At 37.2% G+C, this 14,144-nt stretch overlaps 3 protein-coding genes across 4 annotated transcripts in view; 2 read left to right on the top strand and 1 right to left on the bottom strand.

Moving 5' to 3' along the window:
• The window catches only part of LOC146305156 (high affinity immunoglobulin gamma Fc receptor I-like), a 64,240-nt gene that overhangs the window by 10,593 nt on the left and 39,503 nt on the right, over positions 1–14,144 (bottom strand). The window lies entirely within an intron of this gene.
• On the top strand, positions 130–4,477 carry LOC146305162 (uncharacterized). Of its 2 annotated transcripts, XM_084712074.1 has the most exons (10): positions 134–471; positions 570–629; positions 880–1,131; positions 2,077–2,316; positions 2,766–2,876; positions 3,126–3,197; positions 3,468–3,539; positions 3,819–3,893; positions 3,984–4,019; positions 4,109–4,469. In XM_084712074.1, the coding sequence occupies exons 1-10, from the start codon at positions 441–443 to the stop codon at positions 4,141–4,143; spliced, it is 984 nt and encodes a 327-aa protein (XP_084568200.1). In that variant the 5' UTR covers positions 134–440; the 3' UTR covers positions 4,144–4,469. The 2 variants fall into 2 exon arrangements, with proteins under 2 accessions (XP_084568199.1, XP_084568200.1); XM_084712073.1 differs by having other exon boundaries at positions 130–471; positions 3,984–4,477.
• Positions 6,178–13,778, top strand: LOC146305161 (uncharacterized). Its single transcript, XM_084713027.1, has 17 exons — positions 6,178–6,288; positions 6,759–6,859; positions 7,179–7,520; positions 7,693–7,986; positions 8,090–8,212; positions 8,399–8,544; positions 8,766–8,891; positions 9,037–9,330; positions 9,420–9,446; positions 9,603–9,650; positions 9,855–9,935; positions 11,004–11,120; positions 11,513–11,656; positions 11,717–11,857; positions 12,844–12,936; positions 13,202–13,309; positions 13,422–13,778. Exons 2-17 carry the CDS (start codon positions 6,766–6,768, stop codon positions 13,581–13,583), a joined length of 2,340 nt encoding a protein of 779 aa, XP_084569153.1. The 5' UTR covers positions 6,178–6,288; positions 6,759–6,765; the 3' UTR covers positions 13,584–13,778.

Here is a 14,144-nt window from a genome sequence, read left to right as displayed (position 1 = left end):
GTCAAGAGGAAGCAGATCGCTCACATTTTCAGATCTGCTGGCGAGGAACACTGGACTGACCGGATCTTTATCTCAGATCTGATGCAGGATTCTTTACACAGATGCTGCAGACATCAGATTAAATGATTCTGTTGATCGGGTCTCTTTATTATAACCAAAGGTCACTGCTGCAGCTGCAGGTGTTGCTGCTGCAGACTGAGACGAGCCTGAAGTCTTCTGAGGACGAGTCTCGAGTCAAGTCTCACGCTACAGTCCCCGTACTTATAGGTAGTTAATATTATTAGGCCAACACTACACGAGAGACTTCTGTACGTTGAAACCACAGTGAGTGTGACACCAGTAACATCAGAAATAACCTGCACAGGAAGAGGAAGTTCTCAAACACGTCCTTCTTTAACCGTTCGTCAGTCTGATGCTCGAGCAGTCAGCAGCCAGGCGTCATGGAGGTCACAGCTGTCTGCAGCAGACTGTGTGAGTACAGAGTCTCTGCTTCCTCTGTTTCTTCTTTTTACGTCTCATGTTCTCGTACATGAATCTTTGCCTGACGTACAGTTTATTTTTCTGTGCAGTGATGTTTTGGATCGTTCTGCTGGCTGCACACATTCAGAAGAACCAGACTCAAACAGAAGGTGAGCAGCAACATGCGTTTCTTTGTTTAGTTTCCAAACTAAACTTAAGTTAAACCATTTAAACATCTGTGCATATGTCTGTAACACAGAACCTTTACATTTAATGTTCAGAGAAAATATAAAGTTTGTTATAAAGTACAGTCATTTATTTGGATTTGTATTATAGATATGAAGTTATGTAAGTTATACATGACAGTTTTCATGTGTTAGACGTGTTTTTAATGTCTTTGTCTCTCTTTCTGTTTTTCAGCTGTTCACATCACTGTAGACAAACTTCAGTTCTTTGAATATGAGAAAGTGTCTTTTCACTGCGATGCTCCTGATGGTTCGACTAAACTGAAAAGAATCAGGAAGAAAAAGGAAATCAGTATGACTTGTGATCCGAAGACGACGTCGACACTGACCTGCACCATTAGAAACGCCTACGAATCAGACAGTGGAGAATACTGGTGTGAAACTGGACGAGGAGAGAAGAGCAACACTGTCAGCATCACTGTCACCCGTGGGTTCATTATTATTATTATTATTATTATTATAACTTATTATTTAACTGTAATCTGTTTTCTGAAGCTCCTCTTTCTGTTTGTAAGAAAAAGACAAAGCTGAAGAAAATTATTGTTCTGTGATCAGAAAGACAGTTTTTGTAAAATATAACAAAAACTAAGTAAATTTGTTCACAACCAAATATCTCCAAATATATTAAAATATCACATAGAAACTATGGTACAAAAATATAAATCATAGACTGGAGGCTATTTTTTAGGGATTTTTGTTGTATAATATTTTGTACTTTCATTTGTTTGTTTGTACTTAACATCTTTTTTTATTCCTACATTTGTTTTCTTAGATTTACATTTTCACAGCCAGTTGAAATATTTATTTTCAGTTAACCCTCTGGACTCCAGTAGATTTCTAGAATGTTCCTGCCGTCTGAGAACCTTCATTTATCTTCTTAACCCAAACAAACAGCTTTATCTCAAAAACAGACAGAAATAGATAATTACAAGTCGTTTTCATTTGAAAAAACACAATTTTCTCTGTAATTTGATACTAAATATTGGAATTTTAGACCAAGTTTGGTTCAACATTCAACAAAACAACAAGAAACAGTAAAACTGCTATAAACAGCTGTGATGGGATGAATGTTTGGACTGTATGAGGAAAAGTCGTGACCCGGTCGGTCCTCTTCTTTACAGAATTAAACGAGTCACCTGATGTTCACTGGCTGTTTGTCAACATTTAAATATGAAAAAGAAAGTTCAGTCCATGCAGACGATGTCCTGATCTTTACTATATGATTTATTTAATCACTGTGTTTTGTTTGCTGCAGTTTTTTTCTGTCATTCTGTGTATGAGACCATCTAACTTTATATTCTACAAGTTTCCCTTTTCTTAATATAGTCCTCCTTTTTCTGTTGTGAGAATTTCATTTCATCCTGTTGTTCAGGAGGTCCTGTGATCCTGGAGAGTCCTGCTGCTCCCGTTTTGGAGGGAAACGACGTGACTCTGCGCTGCAGAACAAACATCACCAACGCGCTCGCTCATTTCTACAAAGATGATGTTCCCATGAAGAACAGTCCTGCAGAACAGGTGATCATTCACAGCGTCTCCAAGTCTGATGAAGGTTTCTACAACTGCAGCATCTCTGGTGTTGGAGCTTCACCACGAAGCTGGCTGTCTGTCAGAGGTGAGTCATAACAGTGTTACTAAAATATTCAATATTTAAAAGATATTTTCATAGAATAGTGTGCACAATACTGGTAATACTTCTGTCTTTTACCTCTTTTATCTTATGTCTTTTACACTGTTTTCATCTTGTTATGTCTTTTCATGTCATCTTCTGTCTTGTTATAATTATAATTTTAATTATTTTTCATCATTTAAGTAATTTTCATCTTTTTCGCCTTGCTGCCTCTGTCATGTGTGATATTCATCAATATATTCACCCAGAAATCGTCTTTTCTGTTGTTGTTGTTCCGTCCATGTCGCTGAAATCAGTCTTGATGTTGGAGCACAATGATGCAAAATCAACTTAACGCAAAAATAATCAATAATTCTCCTCAAATGTACTAAAACTGAAGTAAGAAGCCTGTGTAGTAAATAAATATTATTTCTTATTTCTGTCTCTTTCTGAAGAGAACCATCCCGTCCAACACGTGTCCTCTGGTGTCCTCGCCTCACTGTGGGTTTTCGTCTCTGTTGTAATTGCGGCTCTGCTGCTGCTGGGATTCATCAGGAAACACAGAGGTAAATAAAATAAATATATACAGCAAATAACCTCCAGAGAAACACTAAAAATATTTGATATAGTTGACGAGTATGAATAATGTCTGTCTCAAACACAGGAGAAATGTTGAATTGTTGAATCTTTTACACTGTTTCAGAAGTTATAACTTTAAATTTCTCTTCTTCTTCTTCTTCTTCTTCTTCTTCTTCTTCTTCTTCTTCTTCTTCTTCTTCTGTCCCTGCGTCTGTCGATGTTTCTGCTTTTCTCAGCATCAGTGCAGCTCTGTTTCACCTCAAACACACCGACAGCAGCCTCACACTCAGAAGAAATCAGTCAGACAGGTGAGAGATGACTTCATGACTTCATGACTTCATGACTTCATGACTTCAGATGATTTATATAAAAGGTTTAGCAGTTTAAGAGTAAATACTGAAAAGGTTTATGTTGTATGTCAGAATGATGAATGATTTATGAAAGTCACTCAATAAAAAATCAAAAAGACCAAACTGAGATAAATATTATCTTAAAGTTTTATTTTGCAAACAGGATATTTACTATATTTAAGACCAACATGTTTACATTTTAAAACTCTGTTTCCTTCAATGTTTCAGGAGAAAACTCTGCAGACGATGCAAACACTTTGACGTATGCTGTCGTCGTCACAAAACACCGAAAGAACAAAGGTTTACTTGACTTTATATATTTTTTGAACAACAATAAGACTAATGAATAACTTGTGATATGATTATTGGTAAATGTTATATAATGTAGACTTATTTTGAGAGTTTAACCACTGAGAACAACAGAATAATAAGAAGACTTCCTTGTTTTTACTTCCCTTCATGTTGAAAGTGGCAGTTGAGATGTTGTGAACAGACGAGGTTGAGACGTGTTAAAGAGCACGTCTGATGAATTATTTTTACATCCTCTCTGTGTCATTTGTACGTTTGTGTTGTTTTTAGACACAGCGAGCACAGCTGAACACACGAGCGCCGGCCTCGAGTCCAACCACAGCAGAAAACCACAGGAGGAAAGAGGTGAGAACATCTGTCGATCACGTCAGTCTGTCGATATGTGTCTTTATAATGAACCCTTTTATGTTCTTTGTCTCTGTCTCTTTTGTTCAGATAAAGACGGACCAGTTTACTCCATCGTAAACATAAGTGAGATTCCACACGCTCTTCAACATGGGGCTTATATTTTTAAAATGACTTTGTTATATTTCACATATTTTCTATGAATGTGTCCACAGAAGCGACCAAGAAGGGAGGAGAGAAACCGAACTAATGTGTGCGAGAGAAGAGGCAAGAAATCATAAATCCTGCTAAACTGAGACACTTTGAGGATTTTTGTCATCAGTCACGTGATGCTTCACCTTCAGACTTCAAAAGATTTCATTTGTGTTTTCCATTTACTCTGTAACAAAACACACACAAGAAAATTACACATGTGCTCTTAAATAAATGAAATGTGCATTTGTACTTTGTGAAGGTTTAAACTGAATGCAAAAGAAAAGATTTTGTGTTGAGTTTGGAAACAGCTGAAGGCAGTGCAGTGGAAGTGCATTTATTACACCAGTGAACCTCTGAAAATATTTACACACATATATTTTCATAAATAGGCTTCAGACTGACACGTCTATCTTTATGACACTGAAACCACTTTGTTCCATCTGATCTGTGGTTTGAGGAGGTTGTTTATAAGAACAGAGCAGAGCAGCTTTAAATTCACTCGCTGTGGTCGAACACCAACCGACATGATGCTGTTTCACAGTCTGACACTCAGACGGGAGCCTTTCATCAACATCAGCCTTTTTCCTCTGCTTTCATAATAATAATAATAATAATAATAATAATAATAATAATAATAATAATAATAATAATAGTGCAGTCAGCACAGATGATAAAAATAAATAAAACGAAATAAAAATTTTGCTAAAACTGGAGGCTGAGATCAGTTATAAAAAGTGAAAAGATGTGTCTTAAGATCTCATTTAAAAGTTTCAACAGTTTTTATAACACATTGCACCTGAGGGGACAATCTGCTGAATATGAAGAACTATTATAAATCAGCACAGTTAAGATACTTGATTTATTGGAGTAACTCATATTACAGTGATTAATGGAAATACCACTTCAGACATTACATGCAGATAATGAACAGCTGCAGCGTCCAGGAGTTTATTATAAATGTCTTCAGTTCAAACTGCTGCGGTCATCAACAGACAAACTGTCTGTCAGTCTGTCCTCAGAACTGACTCTCATAATAATCTTCAGCTTCAGTTTTCACTTCATGCTGTGACCAGTAGATGGCGACAAAAGAAGAGTTTTGTTGAGAGTTGAGAGACAATGAAATACTCAGGTAAATGAGTATCACATACTTTGGAGGTAAAAAAGAAGAAATTCTGTTCTTCTATTTATTATTTGCACCTTATTGAATAACTCAGAATATGAATCTGTTGTCTTTTGAACATAAGAAATGATTTATTGAGTTAAATGTTAAATGTGATTCCAATTAGAATAAATAATAATCAGGGATTTTTTTTTATTCAGTCACAGAAGCTGAGTCCTTGGACTTACTAAAGGCACATAAGTGAATCAGATGTGTAGTAATGTGTAGTAATTAATGGGCATGTTACTTGTTCAGATAGAAGGATGGTGTAACCAATGTAATCCTGTTTTATTTGCAAAACATAATATCAGGATTCCTACAGCTTTTTAAGTATAATTCAAGCACTTTCAAGGTACGTAAATCAAACATGCACAGACTCTCTAAGCCTGTAAAATCACATTTAAATTGTTACTGTAAATGCCAATAAAGCTTACAGATTTTTTTTTTTACCCACAAAAATCTTGGCACTCAATAATGTAATAAACCCACCACATGGATTCGAATGTTCTGCAGGGCAATTATCAGTTTGGACAGGTCTTGTTAGAATTCCTATCCTGCCCCCTGTAGTAAAATATCAGGCCTGTAATCTGTCCAAATCAATGTTTGTCTTTCTCAAGTTGCTACAACAAAGAAATATTGTTAATAGTCCTCTGCAACAACCACGTCTGATATCTGATCACAGTTTATTGTTTTATAACTCAAGTGACTGAACCAAAATGTGCCAAAGTTCATAAATGACTCAGAAACACAGAAAACAACAGTGACTCTATATTTCAACTAAACTTTAATTTCATTTACAGACAGATTTAACCTTTTGTTAGTCAGTGTATCATCAACCAGTCATGGTTTGACTCTGTGTTTTCGTTTTCTTGACAGAGTGTTGAGATAAAGTGAGACAAAGTGAGACAAAGTGAGACAAAGTGAGACAAAGTGAACGCAGCAGTGGATCAGAGAGTCAAAGTAAAGGTCAGACGTCTGTCAATGATTAAGTGACTTCAGCAGCTCAGTCAGAGTTTTTCTGGGACACGAATCATTCAGCAGGTATGAGATCATCGTCGAACTTTTATTAAAGTAAACTTTTAGAAAAAAGTAGGTCTGAATTCTGAGTCGTGGTCCTTTTAAACCCTTTTTAAAGTCTGTTGGTTCTTTTTTTGTGATTTTGGTTTTTGTAACATGGAAAGTTAGATTGAGTTCTAGTTGGTAAACTACCAGATGAAGATGTCGACTTCTGAATGAAAATAAATTTACTGTGGAAAGTTAAAGCTACAAAAGAGAAAGTGGAAAAAAACTGTGGGACAGAAGTGAAAGTATAACGACGGGACACTTTGTCAATATTTGTGTTGCAGTCGTCGCCACAGAAGTCGGACTGAAAGAAAAGTAAAGAGGTTCTCGCAGACAGAAGATATAACATGATGGTTTATATCTTTAACTGACTGAAGTGCAGAAAATGACATAAAGATTTAATTCCAGTGTTAAAATCCTGTAAGTTACCAGTTTTTGTTCGTCTTCAGCTGCAGGATGTTTCTCCACACAGACAGGAAGCTCCTTCTGTCTCACCTCAGACCCCTCAGTGTTTTGGTTCTCCACGTTCTCCTCACACACCTCTGTACAGGTAACGTACACACAAGTACCTCCAGACTGACCGTACGTCCTGAACGTCTCCACTGTCTGCTGTTTTGTCCTGTTCTCACCTCTGATGTGTCACACACAGCAGTTTGATCAGATGATGATGATTTTATTTTGAAACTTGGACGTTTCATGTTAATTCATGCTAACGTGTCTGTGGATCTACAGTCTCATAGTGAAGTGTAGCACCACTGACCGAGCTGCTGTATTTCATGTGTTGGGAATGAGAACATGTTTCTTCTGTTCTGCTAATTATCAAAGAACTTCCTTCTTTTTGCGATATTAAAACACACGTGTCTTTCCAGGTCTGCCTCAGCTGATTGGCTCCTCTCAGCCAATAGTAGCGACACTTGGTGAAGACATCATTTTGCCGTGTGTCCTGAAACCTGCAACAGACGCTTCTGATTTGACGTTGGAGTGGACGAGACCGGACCTGAACCCCAGATTTGTCTTGGTGTGGCGTTCAGGTCAAGAACTGGAGGATAAAAAACATGAATCCTTCGTGGGACGAACGTCTCTGTTCATCAATGAGCTGAATGTGGGAAACATTTCACTGAAACTGTCCAGAGTCAAACTCTCTGATGAGGGAACGTACAGATGTTTTATTCCTGGACTGAGACTGGAGTCTTTTGTTCCACTGGTTGTTGGTGAGTGAATTCATAATGTGTCCAAAGTGCACGTCTCACTCAGTCTTTATGTTTACAAATGCCGTTTAAAGTTCAGAATCCAAGATTTCAGGGACATGCACAGACATTTTGGGGGTCAGTGTTTGAGTTTCAGTCCCTCTAACAGCTCTGTTTTAAATGTCTCTTTGTTCAGGATCAAATGTCGTCTCCTCACCGGTCGTAACTTTAGCAGGAATCAGCAGAAACAGAGGAGGTCTGGTTCTCCAGTGTGAGTCTGAAGGCTGGTATCCAGAGCCTGAGCTGTCGTGGCTGGACGGTGAGGGACACGTCCTCTCTGCTGGACCTACAGAGACAGTCAGAGGTCCTGATGGTCTCTATACTGTCAGCAGCAGAGTGACTGTGGAGGAGAGACACAGAAACAACTTCACCTGTAGAGTCCAACAGAAGGACATCAACCAGATCAGAGAGACACAGATCCATGTTCCTGGTAGAAACATCATTTATAAACTGTACAGAGAATGATTTTACTTTCAAACAGCTGAGATCTACTTTGATTTAAAGTCATGTTATTCTGTATTTTATCATTTCAGATGATTTCTTTGAGCTTCAGTCCAGTTCTTCTGCTCTCACAGTTGGTTTGGCTGTTAGTTTGTCTGTTTGCATCCTGATTATTCTGTTACTCGTCTTTTTATTCTGGAGACAAAACAGAATCAGTGAGTCACAAATGAATTTGCAGCATGAATTTCCTTTGATCAAAATGTCAGTATATTTCACAGGTTATGTGTTGAAGAAATGTGGTGCTTTGTCTCCTTATTTTGGATAAAAATGTCAAATAGGCTGTAAAACCTTCTGAAGATGCAAGTAAATGTTTTTTTCACCTTAAATTCTGTTTTGCACAGAGACTAAGAGAAGCAGAGGTGGAACTGATGAAGACGAGAAGAAACACTGGAACAAAAGTGAAGATCAGTTTGTCTCTGATGAAGAAAGAGAGAGAGAGACGCTCAGGACAGATGGGACAGGACACATGAAGGTTTTCAACAAACATGTGAGTAAAGGAAGAAGAGCTGAGAGAAAAAAACAAGGAAAAGTAAAGTTTGATCTGTCCATAAAAAATGATTCAGAAGAAGATCTGTGACTTTAATTTATGTTTGGACAATCAGAGGTTCAGAAAAGACACAAGTCAGTCAGACAGAGTGACGAGGACAACAGTGGACATCATGTCTCATGTCTCTCCTCTGACTGTTGACCTTCTGTCTGTCCTTCCAGGTTAAAATCAAACAAGCTGAGCTGCAGCAGCTTCATGATGAGAAGCAGAGGAACGAGGAGAAGCTGAAGAACCTGGAGGAACAACTGGAGAACATGAAGGAACAACTGGAGAACAAGAACAAAGAGGTTCATCTTCATCATATTAATAAACAACACACTGATTTTAGATCAAAGTTATAAGTTAGTTTGAGCAGCAAAGATACAGACCAAAGATATATAACTGAACATTTGTCTCTGATTGTCTCTGTTGACCTTCTGTCTGTCCTTCCAGGTTGAAGACAAACAAGCTGAGCTTCAGGAAGAGAAGCAGAGGAACGAGGAGGAGCTGAAGAACCTGAAGGAACAACTGGAGAACAAGAACAAACAGGTTCATGTCTTCATCTTCTTCTGTCTGTGTTTCTTGTGTCACGGCTCTGAGACTCAGAGAGAGAAAACACAGAGGACAGAAGTAACTGTCTCACATACAAAGAAACACATGAATTTACTGGAACAGACGAATGTAATTACAGTCAGATCTGTCTGTGTTCTCATGATGGAGCAGAGAAATTATAAGATTATTAATTTACACACTTGAACTGAAGAGCTCAATAGAACAAATTAATTATTATTATTATAATTCTTATTAAAAATGTTCCCTCCCATCGGAACCTGTAGGAAAATCAGCAGGAGAAAAAACCAAAGGTGAGCAGCAGCAGCTCATTTCTGCTGTAAATGATCAAAGTACATCATGTTTTCACTGAGGAACATGAAGCACAGAAGATCCACTTTACTGGACATCAAGCTCCTTTTTCAGTCTGTTTTCATGTGGAACTCATGTGTTTCTTTATGTTCTGACAGTGGAAGAGAACTGGAACCACCTCAGGTACCTCTGCCTTCTATAATCTGGTAAGTTGTCATGATTCAAGTCAAATAATATATTTATTTTTAATTTTTATTTTGAATGTATATAAGACACACTGAGGAGAAATGTTTTTTTTTTTGAGTTTTCTTACTTATTATTCAGAAAAAAAGATATATATATATATATATATATATATATATTTATTTTCACCATTGTGCAGCTCAGTCATGTGTCTAAATATGTTCCAGGCGACCAGCATGATGGGAAATAAGAAGAAGGTGGAAACACCAAAGATCCATCAACAGGATTCAGTCTCCAGAATCAAAGAGGTTTCTATTTGCATCTTTTATCCAGTCAGTGTTTTTCCAGACGTCCACTTGTTCATTAAACTCGTCCATCTGGGTCCAAGTCGCCTCCAGAACCAAGTCTGGAAGAACATGAGAACAGAACGATTGCAGTTAGATTTCTGGTTTTAAACTGACTGAAGGTCTGAAGAGAGACACCAACAGGTCTGATGAACCAGAGGCAGCATGAAGACACCTGCTGGGACTCTGGATCAAACTGGGACTGAAGTGTCTCTCTGAGAGACGACGTGTCAACACAAATCTGTCTCTGTTCAGGACAAACAAACATGTTTTATTGTTTTTAACTCAGATACTTTAATAAGAGAAAAAATCTGTCGTCTTCAGTTTTTATCTTCAGTCTCATTCAGTTGAAAACACAAACTAAAACACAACTAACAGTTATTATTATTATTATTATTGATTCATCTGATGATCATTTTCTAGATTAATCGATCAGTCTGTAAAATGTCAAACACATCTGTCCCAGTTTGTCAAAGTCCAAGGATGTCTTTAAATGTCTTATCAGTCCAGAAACCAAAGATACTCAGTTTAATGTGATATTTCTTCATATGAGAGGATGAAAACAGATGTTCCTGACATTTTTGGCTTGTAATAATAATTCACACTCAGTCCATTAACAAAATAATTGATGATTATTTTCCTGTTAATCGACTGATCAGTTTGTTAGCTGTTTAATTCTTTTTTACCTCTTGACTCTGGGTTGTCATATTTATTTTATTGACCCAAACCTGAGCCTGTAGAGAGGAAATATGAATTTTAATAGTCTATTTATTTATTTATTTTACTTTGGCCAGTGTCCATGGTATAGATGACATCATGTCTTTTGACACATCTGTAATCATAAATGAATCCCTGACATATATTATAAACTTTTATCAACTGTTGTTGTTTGAAGCGTCTGGAACTTTAAGGTTCAACAGTTGATTTAGTCTCAAGTTCAGTGTTAAACTCATCATCATCATCATCCACCTGTCTGTCTGTCTGTCTGTCTGTCTGTCTGTCTGTGTGTCTGTCTGTCTGTCTGTCTGTCAGCCGGAGGATGAAGCAGTAGCAGTGAACACACAGTGGATTCAGACCAATGAGGAGCTGAAAGAGGCTCGTCTTCAACTGAAGAAGAAGAATGAAGAGAACAACCAGCTGAAGAGAGATGTACACACACACACACACACACACACACACACACACACACACACACACACACACAGTGTCATGAACAACCACTCTCATATTTTCATAATTTAAGACATTTATTTATTGTTTCAAAGACGATTCTTAGACAAACAATATAAATTCAGTTCAGTCTGAACTAACAGCAGGTTGGTTTGTATGATGGAAATCTTCATATACAGTCATCAATATATTTCATATACAGTCATCAATATATTTCATATACAGTCATCAATATATTTCATATACAGTCATCAATATATTTCATATACAGTCATCAATATATTTTGATAATCTGATGTAGAAACATTCAGATGTTCAGATGTGATGTTTTCATTTTCATTTCATTTCATTTCATTTCTCCTTCATCACAGCTGGATGAACAGATCTGGAATGAGAAGAAGACAGGAGAGAAAGCTGATAGAGACCTGAAGGACATGATCTCCAAAAACATTGAGGTTCATTTTTCACCCAATCAATCTTTTTTAATCTTCAAGATGATCAAACAAACCATGAGAGCAAATCACTGAAACTGGACTCAAGTTCAACTGGAACACAAACAAATGAAACTCTGAATCTGTTTGTCACATGAAGTTTTAAATAAAACAAAACGTCTCTTTTTTTCCTCCCAGTTAGAGAATCTGTTAAAGGAGGAGAGGAAGAAAAAGGAGGAAGCTGAGAAACAAGTGGAGAATCTGAAGAAGGAGCTGAAGACCAAGGTTCTTTTTTTAACCTGAAATATTCTTTATTACATCATCAGAACAGACTCATGCAGGAACCACAGCTGATTGTTCTTCAGAACAAATGATTTAAACAGAACTGAATTAAATTGAATTTTCTTTGAGATACAAACAGTTTATCAGGTTATAGACTCATGTTCAGTCTGCTGGTGTTTCCACTAATGACTGAGTATTTTATTAGTTTGAAGACATTTTGAGTTTGAAAACTAAATATACATTTCATAACTATGTCAAGATTATCCTGTTTGTATTTTAAATTATAATATAATTGTACATTTACACATAAATTCCTCTCATCATTCATTCAGTGGTTCTTTACCTGCTGTCAGGTGTGTTGGTCGTATGTTATTGATCGCTCCTTCCTGTGGCTGTGAATCATTTTTTCTTCTTTAAAGTCATTTCCTCTTTATTTCAGCGACAGACCCTCCAGTTACACGACATTAACAGCACTTGTTATTCCTGTTTCTTTACTTTAGCAGGTCTTTTAATTCCACTGCTGATCTCACGTGTTCTCAGATACACACAGGTGGATCATTTATACGGTTTTCTGACGTGTTTGTGGAATCTGACGTGGCGTGTTCGTACGAGCCCTTTGTGCAAAAAAACTCTGACAAAAATGTTCCTGCGTGAGACCAAACATACAGATTATAGTACATCCTGTATGAATACATAAGACTGCATTAAATAAACTGATCTCATCTTCTGAACAGATTGTTCAGTCTGGTTTGATGAAGTTTTCAAACTGTAAACTGCAATAAGACCAACTTCTCAGTTTCATCATATCAATATAATTCTGCAGTTTTCATATACAGCAGCCTTCATGAAAGTAAGTTCAGATATGTTATGATATTTAAACTTCATCATGACTGCAGAGTTTTTAGGACGTCCCATAAGGAGCAAAGCTCACACACGACTCAGGATTCTGGATGAATTCAAACCTAAATATTTGATCTTATGTTTTCCAGGAAGCGTCTCTGAGCTCCACCACAGGACCTGGTGTTGAGGTTGAGGTTGACCAGAACGGCAAATTTATCCGTCTCAAAAACACGACTGAAGAGGTTAATGTTGTTAATGTGTGAATGAACACTGTGACGGTACAGATGAATTATACACAGTTTGTGTAATAATACATTAATCATTCAAACCAAAATAATGAGCTGTTTGATCCTGAATCTATTTTCTCTTGTTTTCATGTAAAAACAGTAAATGATTTTAAAATGTGATGCATTTAAGATGTCAGTCTCTGTCTCTCTGTCTCTGTCTCTGTCTCTCTGTCTCTCTGTCTCTCTGTCTCTGTCTCTCTGTCTCTCTTCCCTCCTGCAGAACCAACAGATTGGAGGCTGGGAGTTAAAAATACAGATCAATAATGAAGAACCAGTCAGATACACATTTGAGAAGTCATTAATACTGAGTCCAACAAAGACTGTCTCTGTGAGTTTTCTCACTCCTCTGAATTCATAATAAGAACAAGAACAATTCAGATATTTAATTTTATTATTGATTCATTGATTCTACTTCAGTCTGTGTTCTTTCCATTTTACAGTTGTGGGGTCCAGGTTTTTGTTCCCATTGTTCTTTCACTGACCGGGTGTTGAAGGACTTGAAGAGATGGACTTTTGGAGACAAACTGCAGGTCGTCCTCATCAGCGACACTGGAGAGACCCAACGTCTCGCACTTCATTCAGTCACAAAAAATAATAATTGATCAGACAGTTGGACTGAAGGACAGACTGTCCTGTCGTCTGTCAGTCCTGTTGGTGTCACTAACAGCAGAGAACCATGAGAAGAAGTTCATACGGAGAACATCAGAAAGTACCGAGTGTAAACATCAGAGAGCAACAATAGTTATGTCACAGTTTCCTCTGGATCTTCTTGACAGTAAAAATATTTTTTATTCATTGTTTTGTGTTGTTTGTAATTCAGTTCATAATGTCACTTTATAGAATTGTCTAAGAGATTGGTCTCCAGCCTGGGGTCCAGGCCCCCTAAAGGGGGCGCCAGACATCACAGAGGGTCCCCCAGACTTTTTCTGCTCTGAAGTCCTCAAAATCAGATTTGCACATGTCCACTAAAATCACTATTTCAGGGTTCGTACACCTTTACCAAAGTCAAATTCAAAAGAAAAAAAAAGTTTGGGAACCACAGCTCTAAGAGAAAAAAAAGTCATAAATGATGCCTGAATTACTGTGGAACTCCAGATGATACTGTCCTTTTTTTATTTTGTTTTTACAATATTTGCTTTGTGAAATAGTAACTTCAAAATACA

This window comes from Lutjanus erythropterus, chromosome 23 (assembly GCF_056507025.1).
Source record: "Lutjanus erythropterus isolate fLutEry1 chromosome 23, fLutEry1.hap2, whole genome shotgun sequence".
NCBI lineage: Eukaryota > Metazoa > Chordata > Actinopteri > Lutjaniformes > Lutjanidae > Lutjanus > Lutjanus erythropterus.
The sequence above is the reverse complement of the archived record's forward strand: the minus strand, read 5'-3'. Positions and strand labels throughout refer to the sequence as shown.

Excerpts from the sequence above, each read along its gene's own strand:
- LOC146305162 (XM_084712073.1), top strand. The coding sequence starts at position 441 with ATGGAGGTCACAGCTGTCTGCAGCAGACTGT. Across the intron at positions 472-569 it reads AGCTGTCTGCAGCAGACTGT|TGATGTTTTGGATCGTTCTG; the intron begins GTGAGTACAGAG and ends TTTTCTGTGCAG. Across the intron at positions 3,540-3,818 it reads AAAACACCGAAAGAACAAAG|ACACAGCGAGCACAGCTGAA; the intron begins GTTTACTTGACT and ends TGTTGTTTTTAG.
- LOC146305161 (XM_084713027.1), top strand. The coding sequence starts at position 6,766 with ATGTTTCTCCACACAGACAGGAAGCTCCTTCTGTCTCACCTCAGACCC. Across the intron at positions 8,545-8,765 it reads TGAAGGTTTTCAACAAACAT|GTTAAAATCAAACAAGCTGA; the intron begins GTGAGTAAAGGA and ends CTGTCCTTCCAG. Across the intron at positions 11,121-11,512 it reads ACAACCAGCTGAAGAGAGAT|CTGGATGAACAGATCTGGAA; the intron begins GTACACACACAC and ends CCTTCATCACAG.